Raw genomic sequence first — 22,338 nt, 5'->3', positions numbered from 1 at the left:
AATCGGAAACCGGGAAGTGGATCTAACTAACAAGCAATGGATTTAACTTGCAAGATTCCATTACATAGTTAGTTACATACAGGTCGACCTAATAAAAGCTTGTTAAAAATGAAAACAAAGAGAAAATAATTGATTGATGCTAAGACCATTTTCGCGTAGCAGCATAGGATCCATGACCAACGGTATTTTAAAACCAGAATATGTTTTATTACAAACGATATTTCGATATTAAATAATACAATGAATTACCGAACAAACAACTTACCGAGCTGATAATTATCCCTATCCAAGTTCAACTTGGCCAGAAAATGCCTAACATCAATCTGCGAGCTGAGCAGCCCCTTCGGCAGCAGTATCCGGTACAATTGTATGAACTCCTCATAGGTGAGCCGGACGTTGTATCCGGCCTGCCGGATCCGGACCGTCTCCAGCATGCCCGTGTATCGAAGTTGACGCTGGACGGTTTCCTCGTCGAACACGTTTGGGACTTTGTCGCTGTTTGACTTTATGCATCTGTGGGGTAAAGGGTAAATTAAGATGTGGTGTGGCGATTTTAGTAGATATTGTTTTCAAAAATGGTTCGATTACAACTTTTGTAGTGTTTTTTGAATAAGTTAAGACGTCTGCCAGTATTCGATAACAAATAATGTATCAATTTGCAATCCTCTACGGTACGTAGAGATACTAATTTTAAAATACATTATAAATAATTAATTAATATTATATTTACTCTCATCAGACACGATTTAAGAAATTCAAACACATGGTACGTTTTGTATTGTCACAAGAACAATGCAATAAGATATGTAACGAAAGAGGTGTTTCAATTTTCTCGTGTCTACATGGCGACCCTGTGAGGACAAGCCTACAAAGTCCTAGCCTTTTATGATTTATACCTTCAGCCTTGTGAAATATGTACATTTTTAAATATTAGAACTGTCCAAGTTTTCCTGGCGGGGTCGCCATGTACGAACCTACACTCTAGTTCAGTGGTTCCTAACCTGGGGGTAATTACCCTCGTGGGGGTAAAACTGGTATTTTACGGGGGTAATAAGCTAACCTAATATAACAATACAACAAACGTACACGTTTTATTTTTTTATTACCATTGGGAGGAGGGGTAAAATCAGGTTCCCTAGTTAGTCATAGGCAGTGATCGGGGATTTCTATGCCACACCGCGGGATATCAAGTCGAAATGGTAATATGGATACGCCACTTGGCCCGCGATAGGAACAAAACTGTTCGAAAAGTAAACGCTATTTCGGTGTTGGTAATTCGTTTATAAAATAAAGGACTGTAAAAAACATGGGTCTCGACTCGGTCGTTGAAAGGCAATGCAAAACTGATAAGGTAATGCGAGCTTAGTGGTTTTATTGATATATTCAATTGATCTGTAATCAAATTTTCAATTATTATTATTAATAATATATGCAATGCATGATTAATTGATTAACAGTAACATGCCAAAACACTCTCCTATATCGCACACGAATCCCAGAATCCCGCGGCATATCCATACTAGCATAATGATTGAGGTCATTCACCCCAAGTGGCATAGAAATCCCCGATCACTGGTCATAGGGGTGACCGGACTGAAAAGGTTAGGAACCACTGCTCTAGTTCCGGGATAGTAGATCGGGCGGACATTACCTGATGAAGAAGGGGTTGGCCTGGTTGAGCGTCTCCATGAGCGCGGCGAGCGAGTGCTGGAACTGCGCGGCCACGGTGAGCGGCTGCTTGCGCTTGCCGGCCAGCGCGGCCGTGCGGCCCGCGACCGTCTTCACGGACTGCAGGTTCTCGAGCCCCTTCTGTCCAAGTTTTCCTGGCAGGGTAGGGTTAGTTCCTCAGATCAGGCGGACATTACCTGATGAAGAAGGGGTTGGCCTGGTTGAGCGTCTCCATGAGCGCGGCGAGCGAGTGCTGGAACTGCGCGGCCACGGTGAGCGGCTGCTTGCGCTTGCCGGCCAGCGCGGCCGTGCGGCCCGCGACCGTCTTCACGGACTGCAGGTTCTTGAGCCCCTTCTTGGCGCGCTCGCGCGGCCTGAACGACTTGTATTTCCTGCAACGCTATGCCAATTCAGAACGGGTGTCGGAGTACGAGCGCATGCAGTGATAGTGTGTCGAATGGGTCTCTATTGTTTCCCAAATAGTTTTAAGCCATAATGTTATGTTTGCCCGAATTTTCGTTAGTCATAATTCATTTAATTCAGAAACGCGTCACTTTTCAGGATTGCCATAATTTATGGCCCATAAAACAAACCTAACCTAACCTATCTATAGGATAACCTAACGAAAATCCTGAAATGATAACGGTTTCAGTTTTATGACTAATGATAATATGACAAACAATTCATTATGACTTAAAACTTTATGGGAAACAACGGGACCCCGTGTCGAATATACATTGAAGGTCAGTGAGGAATAAGTGTGTTTTGAAAATGGTTACGGCTGGAATATAGGGTAGCTATGCCTTTGTATTATGCTAATTGTATGAATGAAAATGACACTGTAAACATTGCTTGAATTTCATTTTTACTTCAATAGTTTGTGCCAAATTTGCATTACCAAGAAAAGTTTTCAAAGGCGTAACAAAACAACAGTTTAGGGCTCATTTAGACGATGCAAGAACTCGCATGCGAGTTTCATTACATTGCGTCATTTGATCGGTCGGCTGAATTGACGTAACCTCAATGGTCCGCAATGTAACTAAAATCGTATACCTACTAGTTCGGGCCCCGTATAAATCAGCCCTTGACTGTCTTATGAGTCTTATTATCCTATAATTCCAATTAATAAATGCAGGATAAAATTACTTTGAAAACACATTTATTCAGCTTAATAATACCCAAAATTTGTTTACACAAATCCGCTGATACCCTGGATAGAAACGAGTTATCACATTGAAACACAAAATGCACGGAAAATTAAAACCCATAGCCGACACCGGAAAACAAGAGCAAGTGTAGATCCCCCAACCAATAGCTGCGAATTCATCAAACAAAACCGTCAAATTTAATGGATGCCAGTATTAAAGTTTGTAACAAGTTAAAAGTAAATACGACGTTCTATTCTAAGATAAAACGAGATACAAGTACTAAAGTACTACAGAGGCTTTGTCAAAAAAATATAACTCTCTATTCATGCGGTAAGCAAAATTTAATAGTAAATGGCTGAATGTGAATGTGTAAGGAAATCGTAAATTATAGAATTCGTCCCTCGGCCGCCGGACGTTTGTTTGATGAACGCTGAAGTGCGAGACAGACAGAGAGCGGGCATAAAGTCGGAGACACCGCACGTACATAACGATCTGGCTGGCGCGCTGCATGACGTCGGTGTCGTCAAACGTGCGCTCGTCCCGCTCGCGCTCGAGGCGGCGCGTACGGGTTTCGGCGAGTCTGTAATGTTTTGTCCCTTTCCCCCCGAGTCTCGGCGGAGGCTCGGCGCGAGCGACGGCGGCCGCGCGCGGCGTCCTGCGCGCGGTGACGGTGGGAAAGGAAATGACGATTACAAAATTAATGAAACAGAAAATCTATACAAATTAAAATCTGGTTAAAGTGTGAGTAGATTGCTTCGCGCATGCATTACTGGTGCCGTTTAGAGTGATATATGCGCAGGATCTACGGGTGTGGTGATTATGGTACTGGAAAGTCGATCCGAATGGACGTTAGAGCGTCAGGCTGTGTTTAAAGCGTCGAGATTTACAATGGGTCTGCGTAGAAGCATTAAGCTGACGCACTCGTAGGATATTTTCGGGATAAAATGTGAATACTATCTAAACACAGCCTATTCTATCTAGATAAAGATAAAAGGGGTGACTATGACTAGGTTTACCGGAGGTAAAAACGACGTCCATGCGTTTAGAGTGCACATAGAACAAAATAATATAAGCATGCCTCGGTCGGTCACTTACGCAATGCGGTTGATTGCTAGATTGATTGACGACACTGTCGCCAGTTGGCTGATCAACAAGACACATTTCATTACGTCACAATATTGCATAAGCTTACAATACTTACATAAAAATTACACGATATATTCGGGAACAATTATATTCATGGGGTTTCAGACATGCTTATAACACTTTAAATGGGGAACGAACACCTAAATATGATATTTAAATAGATCATTTTAGCCACCAGTTAAAATGTTATCATGTTAGACATAAATAAATAAATAATAAATAGGGGGTATAATTAATAGGTTAGTGTTGGATATTTGATGCTCCTGTAGCCTCATAACAGTCACAATGTTATAGTCCTTCGTTTTTAAGCTGAACATCATATTACAATAATGTACTTACAATGTTACTTTGAGTGACTATTCGATTATTTCGCCGTAACTTAGGTTGCGGAAACGTTTTCAATTTTTAATTTATTATTTTATAAATTATTCAAAAACTCATGTCCATATTAAGATTATCATAGATTTAAAAAATGATAAGTTTCAATACAGCTCTAGCTCTGAATCTATCTTTATTATTTTGACTGGTATTTTTTTTACAATAACGGAAGCAATTAAACCCAAGGACTATGAAGGCTAGGGAGGGTATCTCTCAGCGGCGGGAAGTCACACCAATGTGAAAGCAAGCTGGAATTAACTTTTTTAACCTCTTGACTCACGGGTGTTCTGACTTTTCATACCTATTGTATGAAATCGAGTCCGTAGGAATTGGAGTTAACTTTTCTGACAACTCGATATCCGCGGTACTTGAGGAATTACGGGTGAAAAAAGAGTGTCGTTTCGGCAAGCTTATGGCCTATGGGGATAGTTATACCGGCCACTGGTCCCACTAAACTCACCCCAGAAGGTCAGAGGAGGCGAGCGAGCCGCGCGGCCGCGAGTCTCGCCTGTGCTTCCCCGCCTCGAGTGACGTGAGGTTGCTTCTGCAAGTGCATACAACGTGTAAGGGAAATAACTAAACCTGATTCTTACTTGTTTTTATCAGTTTAATGGGATGTTATGAATTATAGTTAGTTTTTTTTTGTTTAAATAATGAAATCAAATTAATAAATTCATTTTAAATCTGAATTATCAACTCTATTCGTAAGTTTATTTATTTTTAAACATATTAAAACTACGCCGAGAAACAAAAACATAGTATAGCCTAGTCTCAGTGAGATCGATCAGGTTTTTAGTTATTTTAGTTACACGTCGTATATCGTAGCACGCCGTCGAGCGCGGTATTCGCGGCCGTTCCGATTAAGCTTTGGATTCCTCCGAAAACGGTGCCGTCATATTACGGCCGCTATATAGCGTTGACTGACGTCACTAGAACGTTGTCTATGTAAACAAGATGGCGCGGTTTCCTAGACAGCGTTACGTTACGTTGATTGTCAACGTAACGTAAGATGACGGCCGTCATGACGGTGTCGATAGTTTCGTGAACGTTTTATTAGATAGCGGTGACGCCATTTTGAATAAATGACACGAGATTTGAATAAATGATTCCGTACTACGATTATTTTCCTCTTCTGATGATATTTCATCCTCCAAGTAAATTATAGATGATCAAGCAAATCTTGTCAGTAGGAAAAGGCGCGAAATTCAAATTTTCTATGGGACGTTATCCCATCGCGCCTACATTTTTCAAATTTGCCGCTTTGACCTTGGTGGATGACGGTGTGTTATGACGCCGTGGTACTTTCCACATATCGCCACCGTAAAGACGGCCGTTTTCAGAGGAATCCAAAGCTTTAGAGTTTTGTTACGTAACACATGTCGAATTTAGCGTTAGGCGTTTCCACACTTTGACAATTGATGAACCTTAGTGCGTGATGATAAGATTGAGTGATGGATGGTGTTGTGTGGTGTGGTGAGTGTACTGACCCCAGCAGGCCGTCGTTGTGGTGCAGCGAGCCGCGCGCGCGCGCGACGCCGTCGCCGCGCAGCCCGCGGTGCCGACGCCCCGCCTCCATAAACGCGAAGTACCCTCTGCGGGACCCAACACGAACACATACTTAAACTCGCCGTCATTACAACTTGCGAACTATGTAAACAAACCGCCATATTGAAATTGTCTCTGAATGATGAATTTACTAGTGATGGGCAAGACTCTTACTTACTACTTTACTAATGTCAAACCATATTGAGTAATAAAATACCAAAACTAAAAAACAAGTAGTTACTTATTTTTAATTTGTTTAATCACGATCAGAAGACAAATTGGTACTTAAGAATGATGTATTGATGTATTTTACAACCGCGGCGGTAGGTACAGAGCGTGAGTTGGGTAGTGTGTAACGGGTTTATATCACAAACTTTAGTCACAACACTACCTATCATAGACAATTGTAGAATTTAAAAAAAACAAAAACGTCATTCCATCAGGTCCTAATAACCTAACTTATGAAACCATTTTTAACTTTTAATTAAATATCCAAGATACAGTTATATATTTATGTATTTTACGGAACGGACCGTTTCAATAGTGTATAGTTTGAATTGTGTTTGATGGGGTAGTGTGAAAATTCAAGGAGAAACAGTCACAAAACAAAGTTACATTGTTTGTTTACATAGTTCGTAAGTTCTAATGACGGCAACTTTAGGGCCAGTTGCACCAACCTCATTTAGCGGATTGATCAACGTCACGCCGCAGTCAACTATGAAACTTCCTATGCAATAAAATTTTGCGAACGCTTCGACGATGACAGTTTGGTGCAACCGACCCTTATACACGTGTCGACAAAATCTCTTACAACTATTTCATCAACACTCCTGCTTTATGTAATTTCGCTTCCCGATAGCGAATGAGCAACTTACTATAAATATAACCATATCGCAGTAGGTGTGGTATAATATTTGAAAAGTTATCTTAATACTCCTCGTTCCGCGATCCCTTCGTCAGATCGTACCCCGATGACGACGAGATCGTCTCTGTAGTTATGGAAAATTTTAAGAATACCAACATATCCTTCAAAAATTTCAAATCAATTATAAAGAAAATACATCACTACATATTATGTAGTATAAAACAAAGTCGCTTCCCGCTGTTTGTATGTATGCTTAGATCTTTAAAACTACGCAACGGATTTTGATGCGGTTTTTTAAAATAGAGTGATTCAAGAGCAACGTTTATGTATAATTTGTTAACCCGTGCGAAGCCGGGGTGGGTCGCTAGTTATTACAATAAAGAAGTGTAGAATTCGAGTACAATATTTTACAAACTTCACCACTTCAGGCAAGATTCGAACGTATCCTTGCCCGAAGCAGTAAAATCTTCCTTTAATTAAAATCTACGTAGTTAGTACAGACCTGAAAAAGGCACGAACGATGGCCCATCGGAACACGGCGACCGGGTCCACACCGACCAGCTCACGAACGAACGCGAGGGATGAGTTCTTTAACACGCTCACGATATCCTGCCGCATTAAATCCAAGTTCTTTTCGCGCATCGCTGTCGCCTGCAAATATTCATGCTTGAGTATTGAAGGAAAATTGACTGTTAGAGTGGTTCTAATTCGGCGAAAATTCATTCTTCATTTTGAAGTTTGTCAGATAATATTTAACCCCTACAGTTCCGTAAACAATGATATTATATAACCATAGATAGGTTATACTCATACTTGAGGAGCACAAAAAACACTTCCATATTTATTTCTGTGCCTACGAAGAAATCTGTTATTTTTGATTAATTTTCTCATTCCACCCATCTTTGTCACACTCGTTAAACATAAGCTCGTCTCTTTCTCTTTCTGTGTGCGGAAGCTCGCTAGCACGTGCACATTTTTCGCTTGTCCAGTCGCGACTAAAGGCAACTTGTACAATTTGTCACAAGGTAACCGCTTCAATTTTGGACCGCCTATAACCTATCTTGAGTTATAAATCATTGTCCGTAAACAGACCTCACAGACGCGACATCGCACACAAAAATGAATGAATTACCCAAAACCAAGCTTCTTAAAAAGGATGACAAATTCATCTACAGCTTCTTTATGCAACCACCTCTGCCACCTCTGGAGTTATAGGCATTCATAGGTGACATCGCACACAAAAATGAATCAATAGCCCAAATCTCCTGGGTTTTAGAAGTTGTCGACATTATCTGTGGCCGGGACCCGTGGGGTTGTAAACAACAATACAGAGGTTAACAAATCCCCCCTTATATTTTAAGCTGCAACCGCGTTGTTGCGTTGTTCCATACTGTAAGTTAGCGGTTAACTGTTTTGATTATCCGCGGTTGAATCCTAAAAGCCTATGAGCCTTAAAATATCAGTGGAAGTAAAGTTACCTGGTATTTAACTCTGCCGGCGTAATGCCGCACTACGAACGCCGGTTCCCGCCGCTGCGGCTTCTCATAGAACGGGTTGTCTTCGTGCACGGAGTTGAACTTTTGCAGTAGCGTGTCGTTCGTCGCCCAGGGGAAACTGGAAATAAAAAAATACAAGGCTTTGATTATTTTGTTATACAATTTGTATACTTTGTCAGTAGCATCTGTCAAACGTGTTGAAAATAAAACTATGTAGATTTTGTCATAACACTGACATAAGCGTAGTGCAGTGTGCGAACAGTTTGTACAATTCGTCACTTATAGACGAGATAAACTCTTCCCTTATTTTTAATCAACGCCGTATTACAATTAACCTAAATACACGAATAAAATGAAAGCATAGCTTCTTAAAAAAAGGTGACAAAATCATCTATAATTATTCGACCACCTCTGGAGTTGTAGGCATTCATAGGCGGTAAACCCTTACCCTAAGGTAAGCGAGCCGTATATTTGTTGGCAATCGACGCGGTGTACAAAATGATTAGTTTAACACCCCGCCACTTATAGGTAACTAAAGTCTATTTTTTTATTCGGTAGACTAAAATGACATTTCATAGTATGAACATCATCTGTCATTCCATACTATGAAATGTCATTTTAGTCTACCGAATAAAAAAATAGACTTTAACGACCCGCCCCGGCTTCGCACGGGTAGTTCAATGAATTTACACAAAGCCTTTACAAATTATACACCAAAACCTTCCTCAAGAATCGCTCTATTAATAGGCGATAACCGCATGAAAATCCGTTCAGTCGTTTTTGAGTTTATCGCGAACATACAGACAGACAGACGCGGCAGGGGACTTTGTTTTATACTATGTAGTGATTAGTGAACACTGACTTGCACTGGTCGTCCAGCACGCACAGCAGGCCGCCCGGCTTGCCCTCGATGAGCTGCAGGCAGCCCGTGTTGTCCGAGAAGCCGATGTCCGTCCACCGGATTCCCTCGCGCCGGTACTCCTCCTGCTCGTACTTGAACACGTGCTGGTTGAAGTAGTACTGCAGGTGCTCGTTCGCGTAGTTGATGCAGAGCTGCTCGAAGCTGTTACTGGGGCCGAAGTCTTCGAAACCGAATATGTCCAGCACGCCTTGAATGGTTACAGTTTAATGGTCAGATCAAATCGTTTTTTTTTTTATTAAAAATGGGCTTACTCATGGCCACAGACTAGCCGAGGCGAATACGTGGCCTACGATGGAGCGAGTCTGCCCAGAAGGTGCCCGTTCACCCTTGATTTGAAGGTTGCCGGGTTATATGAGCTCGGAAATATAGACCCCGGCAAGGAATTCCATTCCTATATGCGCACTGCGCGCATAAGGAAAGAGGAAGCAAAGCGCTTCGTGCGGATTCGTGGAATATCTACCAAGTGAGGATGGAAACCGGCCGTGCGTCTAAAAGTCCGATGGTAGAATGGGGACGGTGGAATAAGCTCGTGTAGCTCTTGAACACACACCGCGCGCGTCGAGCGTAACTTAAAACAGCTATGTATAAGAAAATAATAGCAGTTTTATCCCAACATGCAGAGCCTACCTCTTTGGGGAACGTTTTTATACAGCGTGTGGTGGTGAGTTGGCAGATATGGCGACGACGAATTAATATTGTATGGATATTCGCAAACAGAAGAACAAGACCACAGCTAGCATTGGAATCAATTGAACTAAACTGAGTACGCTACGCTCTCTGTACCACTCCTGCCACGACTAGAAATATGCCAATTGGGCGTATTTGTTTCATAGAAACAGGGAGACAATTGCTACATACCGATGCTGTGGCCCTGGTGGTCCCGCAGCGTATCCTTCTTGGAGAGCAGCGCGTGGTTGACCTGCATGACGATCCAGTCGAACAGCGCGCCGTACAGGCACTTGGCCATTGCATCGCGAGTCGCTATAGCTTCCCCCATTCTGTAACGAAACAATATTGTTTTTTCAGATAGTGTGCGAGCCCTACATCCCAGAGTGAAAAGAATGAAAGAAGACAGCATTCGGTTTCCATCTAGAGATATTAAGTTCTAATGTCGTAGTTACGGCAGGCGTGTCTCACTCCGCGATTTCGTCGCTTTGCTACAGGTAGCTAAAAGTACATCCGTTCGACCCCAATTCTGGGGAAAGCCATGAGCCGCGCGTGGCGCTGTCGCCACCTAGCGGCCATATCTGTGCTGATCGTAACAGACGCGTTTTGTTAGAGAGTGAGTCTTCTGTACCTAGTACTATTATTTATTCTGTGGTTATGGTAACTACTGAAATACTAAAAGTAGCTTTAAAAGATTTTTTAAGTTACACTCTTGTCTGTAACAGCTGCCAGGGTCAGTGCTGATATAACAGATAAGGGAACTGTTTCATCTCTGCTAGCCTAGTACTATTATTTATTCTGTGGTTACGGTAACTACTGAAATACTAAAAGGTTTAAAAGATTTTTTAAGTTACACTCTTGTCTGTAACAGCTGCCAGGGTCAGTGCTGATATAACAGATAAGGGAACTGTTTCATCTCTGCTACTGCACCTGTAGTTGATAACTAGTGTCTCGCCCGAGGCGCGCGCGCGCTTGGACGTAAGCGCGGCCAGCAGCGTCTCCTGCTTGACGCGCAGCAGCGACGAAATGAGCGACACGACCTCGGGATTGCGCACGCCCACCGCCTCGTCGTGGTGATATGATTTCCGTTGAGGTTGGAACTCGACGTTGCCTGGAAACATTAAACGATCATCATTCATGGTCATTTAAATATGGATTGTAACTACCCTCCAGAAGGTTCAAATCTCTTCGACACTTGTAAGTCGTGCCCCGTCTCCAGCCAGACAGCCAGCAAGGAGATCGTTGAATTTAGTAATAATAACATAGTAATAACAGACTTCAATGGTTCAGTACCATCCAAAGTACTCAGTTAAGAACCAGTAAAAGTGGTATTCCATGCTACTGTTGATGGGATGGAAGCTACAACCCTACCACTTAGTTGACAAGGAAAGTGATAACTTAAGTTTGGAATTACATCTGGTTCACAGTATTTAATTTATGGTTTCTGACAGTAATATTACAGGAATAGATAATCGTGGTTTCACCAGAGAACAGTAAAGTGTAGGTTGCTAAATCATACATCAGTATTGGAGAACTATGTGATATTACCAATGGAATTTTACATACATCCTTGAATGTTTTTTACAGATATAAGCAATATGTAACTTGTAATACTTGTACTGCCGGCTTAGCAGTAAGAAGGCTTCTTAACAAAGGGGATTAAATTGACTGTGTCTTATCCGCGACCTTGAAGATCAGATCAAATTAAACGGAACATTTGTGACTTGTTGTTCTGGGAATAAATCCGTTAGAATAATGGATGGAACACATAAATTTCTTGACCTCTTTTCTATTTACATTTTAGTTTCGCTGAAGCGTATTTTCCTCGGAAAGTGATAAAAATAGTCGGTTTATTATTATGTACAATGCCAAAACACCTTGAAGTGACTTTGAACCAAATATTTCAACTAAATATTTATAATTCGCATAGTAATTATCTCATTCCAATTGCAAATGTCATCATAATGCAACATTTATTCAAGATATATGTAACAAGCTTAAAAAATGCATTATTAAATGATATAATGATATTATCGAGCCTTATTTAGTAATTTCATACTAAAGCATTAACTAATTATAATTACCTTTATTATAATAAATATTAAGTAATTAAGTGATAAATCACGGGTCAATAAACTAATTCGTTTGTATAATGATACCTTGAACTCATTGTAGATATCATTGGTAAGTATATACGAGTAAGTGATTATCGAAGGAGTTATCATGTTTATCTCACAGATAGGCAAAACGCGCGTGGATAAAGAAACATTAAATTCGTCATGTTGAATACGATTGACACAATTTTTTTTATAAGGAATTGTTTTTGGTATACATCATGTTTTCTTACGTTTAGAAGGTTACACTTCGTACGAAAGGATTGCCACCTCAATCATCAAAATGGGCTTCATACCTTGGGGCTGTTCATAAATTACGTCATCTATTTTAGACGATTTTTGACCCCCCCCCCCCTCACTACAATCATCCAAAAATCATGCTTCGAATGACCCCGTTTCCTCCTACGTCATGCTACCATCATCCGATGTCCAGACCCCCCCCCCCTAATTTGAAATGACGTAATTTATGAATAGCCCCCTTCAACTATCGTTATACCCCCCCCCACCCCTATATCTAGTGGACAATAAATACATAGGCTGCTAAATACATAACCGTAAAGTTAACTTTGTCATTATTAGGTTAAAATTGTCGACGTCTTATAATTCAAGAAAAACTAAACTGGAAACATACCTAGAAGTAGAACCGCAGACAGGACAGCGAAAAGCCTCCGCTGCTTGTCCAGGGTGAAGCCAACCATCTCCATGGACTGCTTGAGCCGCGAGAACTCGTACTGCTCGTCCACACCCGGCACCACGCTGCAGCCCGTGCGCGACAAGTAGTGGTACTTGTCCACACTGAGCAAATGCAGTTGCTCCCTCTCCTGCTCCGAAGCACCCGCCAACAAGTAGTAAAACACATGGTAGTTCCGCTCGTTGCGCCCCTGACTGCATATCCTCGACTTCTCCAGCAGATACTTTTGCACGACGGCACCGTGAACCATGCCATTCTCCTTGTAATTCACTTGGATGAACTTCCCGAAACGACTGGAGTTGTTGTTGTGGGCAGTCTTCGCGTTTCCGAACGCTTCTAACACCGGCCCCGCGCTTAGTATCGTTTGTTCGACGCCGCTACCGTGCGAACCCTTCTGACTGAGCGCCGTCAAATGATGCAGCAGGAAATTCGTGCTCTCTGTTTTCCCGGAACCACTTTCGCCACTGATCACTATGCACTGGTTGTTTCTCTCGCGGACCATATGATGGTAAGCTGCGTCGGCGACCGCGAATATGTGCGGCGGAAGACTCGACCCTATCCTCTTATTCTGGTATAGCTTCACATACTTCGGGTTGTAGATAGGATAGAATTTGAAAGGGTTCAGAGCTATTAATATAGAACCGACATATGTGTAAATGTATCCGGCCGCGAATCTCGCTCTCAAGTTGTCCAATAGCGTCTGTTCATTTAGTTCCGGTAGCTGGCATAGGTCTGGATATTCACGGTCTTTCGGCTGATACAGAAACCTCTGGAAGTAGTCTTTTATTAGCTGCGGGTCGACCGAAAAGTTCTCCATCCACGGTTCGTCTGGTATTTTCTCACGCAGGTAGAACCTAAAAATAGATATATAAAATATTAGTTATCTCAATTGAGTGATCATCAAAGGCTGATATATAGATTTTATTTACTTATGAGTCATAAGAGCGGGATGAAATGTAAACATTTGTGTTGCAGAATATTTTTAGTCGTTTGGCGGCGACTTTCAGTCGCGGCCGCTCGGGCAGGAAGGAGTACGCGTTATCGGCGCGGAGCAGGATACATGCGTCACCGCCTGACATTAAATTATCCTCAAATCACTGTTCGACTTGTTCCTTTAAAACCCTGTGCGAGTTTAAAAGAGCGCTTAATTATTAGGCTTAATTAATATGCTCATACTCATAGAGACCATATACAGAGATTAATTACTATAATTAGCGAGTATGATTCATACCTAGACATTGTCGACATTGCTCCGGTATAAATAGTGTCGCGGCAACAAAGCGATTAAACAAACAGATACATAAACAAAACTGTAGTTATGCAAAAGCGTGTAAGCAAGGTCTCTTGAACGCACGCACTTGCGCGGTAATTATTGAGGGCCATGATTGTGCGCGGCTCCGGCGCCACTGCAGTTACACCGCGTTAATGGGGAAAATGTTCACATTTTACTAACTTCAGGACAAATAGCTATTAAGCATGGAATTATTTATAATGGAATTTATTATTCCTTACTTCTCTCGGTACTCTGTTAGGCATGCGATCGCGCGTGTACGTTAGATTTGTAAATAAACGTTTGCGTAGGTATAGACTGATATGTATTAATAATCAATGAATACGATCGAATGTCACGTTGAGATGGATGGCATACCTAATGAAAACTCCGTTACACCTTTCAAAGAACGATTCCGGAACTGTTGCCACGGAAAAGAAATATTCGGAAGTGCATTAGTTGTCACAAAGGACTACCTAATTTGTGATTAGCAAAACATACTTAACATAACATAGGAGCAAAATAAATACCGCAAGCGCCTTTATAGAAGATGATGTGAATGAACATTTTCAAAATAACGTGGGAAAAGGTCTCGGCATCTAAGCAATCCGTTGGTCCCTGAATAATTAACAAATTAGGTTGCCTACTAAATAAATTCCTCTCATGGCTCAATTAGTTTTATGACGGCAACCATGATGGGTAGATGACTAATACGGTGCGAGCATTCCGAGTTAATCCCCATGTGACGACAATTTCGGGAAACTATAACCAAATCCCAGTCGAGATGACTCAGGTATGAAGTTGCATTTTCACGCCTTTCATAAGATTCATCAGTTAAGTAAATATAGATGTAGAAGTGATCTGACCTTTGCCCAACAGTGGGACAATGTAGTAGGATAATAATAAAAATATGACTGAGTCATATGGGCCGCAATTACCTTTCTAGTGTCATTACGCGTTGCAAGAAATATCAAGGCTAACAATAATGAACCGGGCTGTCTACAACGTTTCTGTATACCCTTCGTGTAGTTAAAGTTAAGTACATATTGCAATGTTAAAAAACTACAAGTTACACGTAAAACAAATATAAAAGAATATATGGAAACCACGATGGGTTACATATTACATTTCAGTTTAAGTCACTTGTTTAAATAGTGCCGAATCAAATGACGCCTAACGAGTTAATATCCTTAAGTTCCTTTAGGCTGTAGATCGAATATAAAAATACATACACTCAAAACCCTAGTAGGTAACCTATATAATATGACTAGTATGTATTAAATATTCGGCATGCGGAGAAAAAAGACAAATAAAATCATAGTTATCGCTGGCTCAATTCATGGGTTAGATTCGGGTTGCATTATTTGTATTATTTTTCTCAATATGTTAAACGAAAGTGACGCAACACAATAACAAACTACGACGAGAGTTGGCGGCTTTATATCGTATCAACGTATCGCATGTGTGTTCAATGACTGTTTCTGTGTTAACTCCGAAATAAATAAATATAAATATCATATCATAAACTAGGATTTCCTGAATAAAGCAACACATATAGCTGGCTCCCACCCACTGAGGGTCTAATTTAAATATGTACTTGAGAATTTAGCTTGACCTTACAGATAAACTGGTAATCTCTCAACAATGTATTAGCTCTAATTTAGTGTGTTACGTGCTTCTTGCGAATTTAGGAAACAAATTAAAATGATAATAACGAATCTGAACTGTTATGGAGTGTATTAGAATTTGAGCAAATATCATCTCATCTTATAATATTATTATTTGCCATGAAGGACTACAAGATGTACTAGGTATACAAGGGATGGTACGCATAGAAGTCATTGGCAACTTTCAACCCTATTTTCACCCCCTTAAAGATAAATTTAAATGAAATCCTGTCTTGTCTGCAAGAATTTAGGCGTTGTTAGTTTTACGGGACTCTTTTATATATCGAAGGCTTACCTATAGTACTGTCCGGAGGTGCTGTTGGGCCACAGCAGCATGACGGCCACGGGCGACTCGTTAGGCCCGAGCCGGCGCTCCTTGCACTCGCCGCTGACCACGTCTCCCACCACCTGGATGGTATACATCACATAAATAACCCTCATCTTAGCCCCTTCCGTTTGTACTCATGCAAATATTTACGAATGCGATTGTAGTAAGCAAGTAATTTATTTATTGTAAACTGTGTAAGGTACATAAGTGTTCAATATAAAGGTATCAACAGTTGCTCGTTTCGTAGTCGATCCATTTAACTCGGAAAAGGACCTAGACACGCCTTCTTGGAATCAGGCTGGCCTTCTCACGATAGTTTCTTCCACCGAAAAGTTTACATCATAATGTACTCGTGATATGTATGAATTACAATTTTACATACCTAACTATACCTATACAATATACATAACTTTTAATTTCAGGTGATACTTGGTATTTTGACGAAAATATATCCGTTTATCTATTTACGTTTAATTGATATCATTTATATGTGTATCTGTCTGCTCTGTGGTATCGTAGCTCCAAATGATTAACCACTCATCCCTTTTCAATATTACGTATGTATGTATTGGCACTGCATTGAACATGGAAATTTTCTAAGTAGCACTACAATAGCAAATAAACTAATCAACACGTTTTGCATAACAAAATAACACCTACAAGCTAGAGAGTCAAGTGTTACATTTAATAATTAAGGCCATACTCAGCCCACGGCACAGGTGCAGCGAGGAATGCATCTCGGAATCTAATGTGACTAATGATGTAATATGACAAACAATAAGGATGTCTATTAGAGTGACTAAGACAAAAAAGTTTATCATTGTTTCCTGTTACACCTTAACAAATCTGCTGAAACATATCAGACCCTAAATACATCTAGCGCAACTTCAAGTATGGAGTCGTGCGTGAGTACTATATCATGCTAGAGTGTCCGGTGTATTGGAGTACAATCACGCATCCATAGTTTTTAGGGTTCCCTACCAAGAAGGTACAAAAGGAAGCCTTATGGTGAGACTCTGTCTGTCCAATATTGGATTTTACTTAATGGGAAAGATAACATTCGAAAATGGATAATAATGGATTTTACTTAATGGGAAAGATAACATTCGAAAATGGATAATAATGGATTTTATTTAATGGGAAAGATAACTTTTGTTTGCAGCAAAAGTAATTGGATCAGTTCTAATAGTTGAAATTTTTCTGGGTGTTGTTATTGCTGGGCTATTAAGTTTCTCTTTATCTGACTGCAGATGTATCATTCTTCAAGTTTCTTGGAAAATCAAGCAGCATTTTTGAGAAGTTTTGTAAAAGTCTTCTTATAAATAAGAAAAATAATTGGCATTATGTCTGAAATACAATAATCCTATTAACTTACTAAATGATGGTTACATACCTCTGCCAGTTCAAATGGTCCTCCCGAGCCATTGTTTAGGTTTAGTTTGTCAGCAATGCAACAAACTATCTCATCGGAGCTGGTCTGTTTGGACGCTTCTACTGACAGAGCCTCATATTGTGCTGAGAGTGCACCCACAAACACCTAAACAATAAAAACAAATTCATAATACATTATCACTACATAGTATAAAACAAAGTCGCTTCCCGCTGTCTGTCTGTCTGTATGTATGCTTAGATCTTTAAATCTACGCAACGGATTTTGACGTGGTTTTTTTAATAGATACAAGAGGAAGGTTTACATATAATTTGTTAAACCGTGCGAAGTTGGGGGTCGCTAGTTATACATATAATTCTACAAAAAGAAATATTAAAATACTCTCTTTGACTGTGTGCTACTTAGCATTTTCTACCATGGCCATTTCAAAGCATCCAACTCGGGTAAAACTTGGGGTAGCCAGGCAGAGTGTGCTACACTGGATTAGTTACATGATTTCTAGTTGCACCATTCACCAACCACGTTTACCGGACTGATCAACAGTTATCAGCAGTTAGCTTAGATTTCTGTGCCCTATAGACAAGTTTCATACACAGATATGAGGTACACCAGTCAAAGTACACCAGGATCCTGCCTTTTCTTCATCTTTCCAATATTAGTAGATTATTTTTATTACTATTTTGTGACTCTTAAGCCTGTCACAGACAGAGCAATAATATTTATTAATATACCATAAGATACTGAAATATATCTTATAACCTTATAGTATAGCTAAGCATCACACATAACAACAATACCAAAATTTATCGCTGTCTGTCTAGTGTCTACTAGCATCTACATTGTGAGAGAGACGAAATATAACAAAATATATCGTAATATACCGAGCTATATTATCTTAAGATGCCTTGCTATAAGATATCGTAATATGCCAAATTATGGAGTGTGTGGAGTCTCTCAATTAGTATGTAAAATATATCATAAGATGCCTTGCTGTGACGGGCTTTAGACTAGCATAGCATCAGCTTGTTTTATTTATATAATATCTGGTAGACCGAGCGAAGGTAAACATATAAAAACTCAAAAATAAGCGTTTTCCCAGAGATAAGACCTAGCTAGATCGATTTTTTGCCCCCGAAAACCCCCATATACCAAATTTCATCGAAATCGTTAGAGCCGTTTCCGAGATCGCCGAAATATATATATATAAATAAATAAATAAACAAGAATTGCTCGTTTAAAGGTATTAGATATATGATAGCGACGGTAGCAAGCAAAAACTACTCGCTTTTTAGATTTTTTTAAATAATATTTTGAGACACTAAAATATTAAATACACAGAACTATATAATTAAATAAGCCCAATGGCCTAAAAATAGGCCATTGATTGTTGATTTGTGGAAAATGCCCAGTATTACTAACTGTACATTGAAATTTTTTTTAAGCCTTTTTATAGAATGATTTATATTGTTTAACCCTTTAACTGCCAGAGTCTGATATATAAGACATTACATATCCAGGTCATTTCGCCACAGTCTGATAAATAAGACAAAGATCTGATTTGGTTTTTACAGCACATTTATAACTCCCGTAACTATGCCAACCTTACTCTGTGTGGTACAATTACTGTTGGTGACGACACGAGAATGCTCGATCAAAAATTGCTAGCGGTTAAAAGGTTAAAATATGCATATGGGCATTGTATTTTCATAGCTCAAAATAGTTTTGGTATTTTGACAAAGATTTGTCTGTCAAATAAATACTTTAGAAATTACAATTTAACATATTAGTCCTTGATTAGAGAGCAAATTTTCATACCACTGTTAGCAATATCACAAAAACCTTATCAAAATGTTGTTTGAGCATCCTGTGGCAGCTAGCCTTGAAAATGTCATGTCACTGACCTGCACAATGTATCTGTGATTTTCTGCGTGAGCCATCCTGTGGCATCCTAATGCTGGCAGCTTGATGTCAGCGGTGAATCCTTGATCCTCATGTTGCACTTCCACTGTACACTTGTTGAGCACACACAAACATGAGAATGGGCATTCAAACAACACAAGGTATTTATTTTCCTGGTATGAGCACTTATTATCGCAAAAAGGTTGACTGCAGTAAAGTCGGAGCGTGCATTTATGTTATATTTAGACAATATTGCTGAAAAGCGGGTCTAGTGCACCTGACCCCCAGAGAGCTGAACTCAACCGTGACAGGTCCATAAAATGTCATATCCCGACAAATACTGGCCTCGTGCGGCGTTGCTACGCTTTGTCTGATCTCCTGGTGCTTCTCAGTTTGTAAAATGCTCGGACCCGTAGAACACAAAGAAGAGAAATCTTAGATTTGGGTCACATGCTGATTGGAATGGTCTCTTGGAACTCTCTTCTTGTTTCTAGAGTGTAGCTCCTCGGTAAACGCTTCAAAGGACGAATTAGCCACTGGTAAGCACACGTTAATGCAAATAAAATAATCGCATTACAGATAAAAATAACACCATATAAAAGTGCAGCGAAATCGGTGTCTCCAACAACCTGTTATTTGTCAAACACGACTTTTGTTAACACACCACGTAATCGCACCCGTTGAACTTCTGCAATTTTTATGACCATGAAAACGTTTTTCACTTTATAAAGCTTCAGTTATCATTAATATTATACTCCAAGTTGCAGAAATTGTTTTCTTGGACCAATCTAAAACTACAGAACCACCATTTTTATTTGTGTCTGGTAGAATTGAATCGTGTATCCTAAATGTTATTATTTCAAAGTGCATTTGAAATGTATGGCATTCGTCACATTGTTTTAGCATTCGTACTTGGTAGTATTATAGCATAGACAATACTACATAGAGTCAAGCATAGACTACGTAAAATAGAGTTAAATGTTTTTAAATATTTTACTGTATCTGTAATGCTACTACTACACGCTACACTTAAGCCGCCTCCACACTCGTGCGCGAATCACGGCTGTCATATATAAAACTGTATAAAGCTGGTCAACCAAATCTTGTCAGTAAAAAAAGGCGCGAAATTCAAATTTTCTATGGGACGATATCCCTTCGCGCCTACATTTTTCAAATTTGCCGCCTTTTTCTACTGACAAAATCTGCTTGACCATCTATATATATTATACTACTCTTTGATCACGGCACGAAGACACGAACGAGAGTGTGTAGGGAGTTTTACACTACTTTATTTATATGCTTGGTCAACCAGATCTTGACAGTAGAAAAAGGCGGCAAATTTGAAAAATGTAGGTGCGAAGGGATATCGTCCCATAGAAAATTTGAATTTCGCGCCTTTTTTTACTGACAAGATTTGGTTGACCAGCTATAATATACATTTTATTTTATAGCTGGTCAACCACATTTGAAAAATGTAGGCGCGAAGGGATATCGTCTCATAAAAAATTTGAATTTCGCGCCTTTTTGTACTGACAAGATTTGGTAGCTATGGATTCCTCCGAAAACGGTGCCGTCATATGACGGCCGTCATATAGCGGCAGCAAAAGACGGCCGTCTTTACGGTGGCGACATGTGGAAAGTACCACGGCGTCATAACACACCGTCATCCACCAAGGTCAAAGCGGCAAATTTGAAAAATGTAGGGCGATGGGATAACGTCCCATAGAAAATTTGAATTTCGCGCCTTTTCCTACTGACAAGATTTGCTTGATCATCTATAATTTACTTGGAGGATAAAATATCATCAGAAGAGGAAAATAATCGTAGTACGGAATCATTTATTCAAATCTCGTGTCATTTATTCAAAATGGCGTCACCGCTATCTAATAAAACGTTCACGAAACTATCGACAAGGTCATGACGGCCGTCATCTTACGTTAAAGCTTTGGATTCCTCCGAAAACGGTGCCGTCATATGACGGCCGTCATATAGCGGCAGCAAAAGACGGCCGTCTTTACGGTGGCGACATGTGGAAAGTACCACGGCGTCATAACACACCGTCATCCACCAAGGTCAAAGCGGCAAATTTGAAAAATGTAGGCGCGATGGGATAACGTCCCATAGAAAATTTGAATTTCGCGCCTTTTCCTACTGACAAGATTTGCTTGATCATCTATAATTTACTTGGAGGATGAAATATCATCAGAAGAGGAAAATAATCGTAGTACGGAATCATTTATTCAAATCTCGTGTCATTTATTCAAAATGGCGTCACCACTATCTAATAAAACGTTCACGAAACTATCGACAAGGTCATGACGGCCGTCATCTTACGTTACGTTGACAGTCAACGTAACGTAACGCCGTCTAGGAAACCGCGCCATCTTGTTTACATAGACAACGTTCTAGTGACGTCAGTCAACGCTATATAGCGGCCGTAATATGACGGCACCGTTTTCGGAGGAATCCAAAGCTTTACGTTGACAATCAACGTAACGTAACGCCGTCTAGGAAACCGCGCCATCTTGTTTACATAGACAACGTTCTAGTGACGTCAGTCAACGCTATATAGCGGCCGTAATATGACGGCACCGTTTTCGGAGGAATCCAAAGCTTTTAACCGTCTATATATATCAAAAGTTCTTTCAAGCTTTGTTTTGAATAAATGCGCAAATAAATGAACATTGAACATTTAAAGTATAGCTGGTCAACCAAATCTTGTCAGTAAAAAAAGGCGGGAAATTCAAATTTTCTATGGGACGATATCCCTTCGCGCCTACATTTTTCAAATTTGCCGCCTTTTTCTACTGACAAGATCTGCTTGACCATCTATAATTCAACTTGCTTGTTTTCAAGTTCTCATTATAATATTATCATTATCATTGAAATTGTTTGTCGTCTTCCAAGTGTGTGTATCAGTGTGTATAGCTGGTCAACCAAATCTTGTCAGTAAAAAAGGCGCGAAATTCAAATTTTCTATGGGAAGATATCCTTCGCGCCTACATTTTTAAAATTTGCCGCCTTTTTCTACTGTCAAGATCTGGTTGACCAAGTATATTTACCTTCTATGGTGTATTCGCTTCATACCATTTTCATACATGGCAACACCTATGTATAATGTACAGCGCAAGCGCGCGAAGCAGAC

At 40.1% G+C, this 22,338-nt stretch overlaps 1 protein-coding gene across 1 annotated transcript in view; it reads right to left on the bottom strand.

Moving 5' to 3' along the window:
• LOC134656606 (unconventional myosin-IXa-like) overlaps nucleotides 1-20,211 on the bottom strand; it is a 44,053-nt gene extending 23,842 nt beyond the window's left edge. Inside the window, exons 1-14 of the mRNA XM_063512162.1 lie at nucleotides 19,196-20,211; nucleotides 17,298-17,441; nucleotides 15,872-15,984; nucleotides 12,580-13,493; nucleotides 10,765-10,945; nucleotides 10,027-10,166; nucleotides 9,109-9,355; nucleotides 8,229-8,364; nucleotides 7,253-7,401; nucleotides 5,828-5,932; nucleotides 4,801-4,884; nucleotides 3,301-3,471; nucleotides 1,866-2,060; nucleotides 266-513 (exon numbers count right to left, since the gene is read on the bottom strand). Coding sequence (XP_063368232.1) covers nucleotides 266-513; nucleotides 1,866-2,060; nucleotides 3,301-3,471; nucleotides 4,801-4,884; nucleotides 5,828-5,932; nucleotides 7,253-7,401; nucleotides 8,229-8,364; nucleotides 9,109-9,355; nucleotides 10,027-10,166; nucleotides 10,765-10,945; nucleotides 12,580-13,493; nucleotides 15,872-15,984; nucleotides 17,298-17,441; nucleotides 19,196-19,231 — 2,863 coding nt within the window. The 5' untranslated portion in view covers nucleotides 19,232-20,211. The remainder of the gene's footprint in view (nucleotides 1-265; nucleotides 514-1,865; nucleotides 2,061-3,300; nucleotides 3,472-4,800; nucleotides 4,885-5,827; nucleotides 5,933-7,252; nucleotides 7,402-8,228; nucleotides 8,365-9,108; nucleotides 9,356-10,026; nucleotides 10,167-10,764; nucleotides 10,946-12,579; nucleotides 13,494-15,871; nucleotides 15,985-17,297; nucleotides 17,442-19,195) is intronic.
• Nucleotides 20,212-22,338: the final 2,127 nt, after the last annotated feature.

Source organism: Cydia amplana, chromosome 18 (genome assembly GCF_948474715.1).
Source record: "Cydia amplana chromosome 18, ilCydAmpl1.1, whole genome shotgun sequence".
NCBI lineage: Eukaryota > Metazoa > Arthropoda > Insecta > Lepidoptera > Tortricidae > Cydia > Cydia amplana.
Note: the sequence above shows the minus strand (reverse complement) of the source record. Positions and strands in the feature narration are given on the sequence as shown.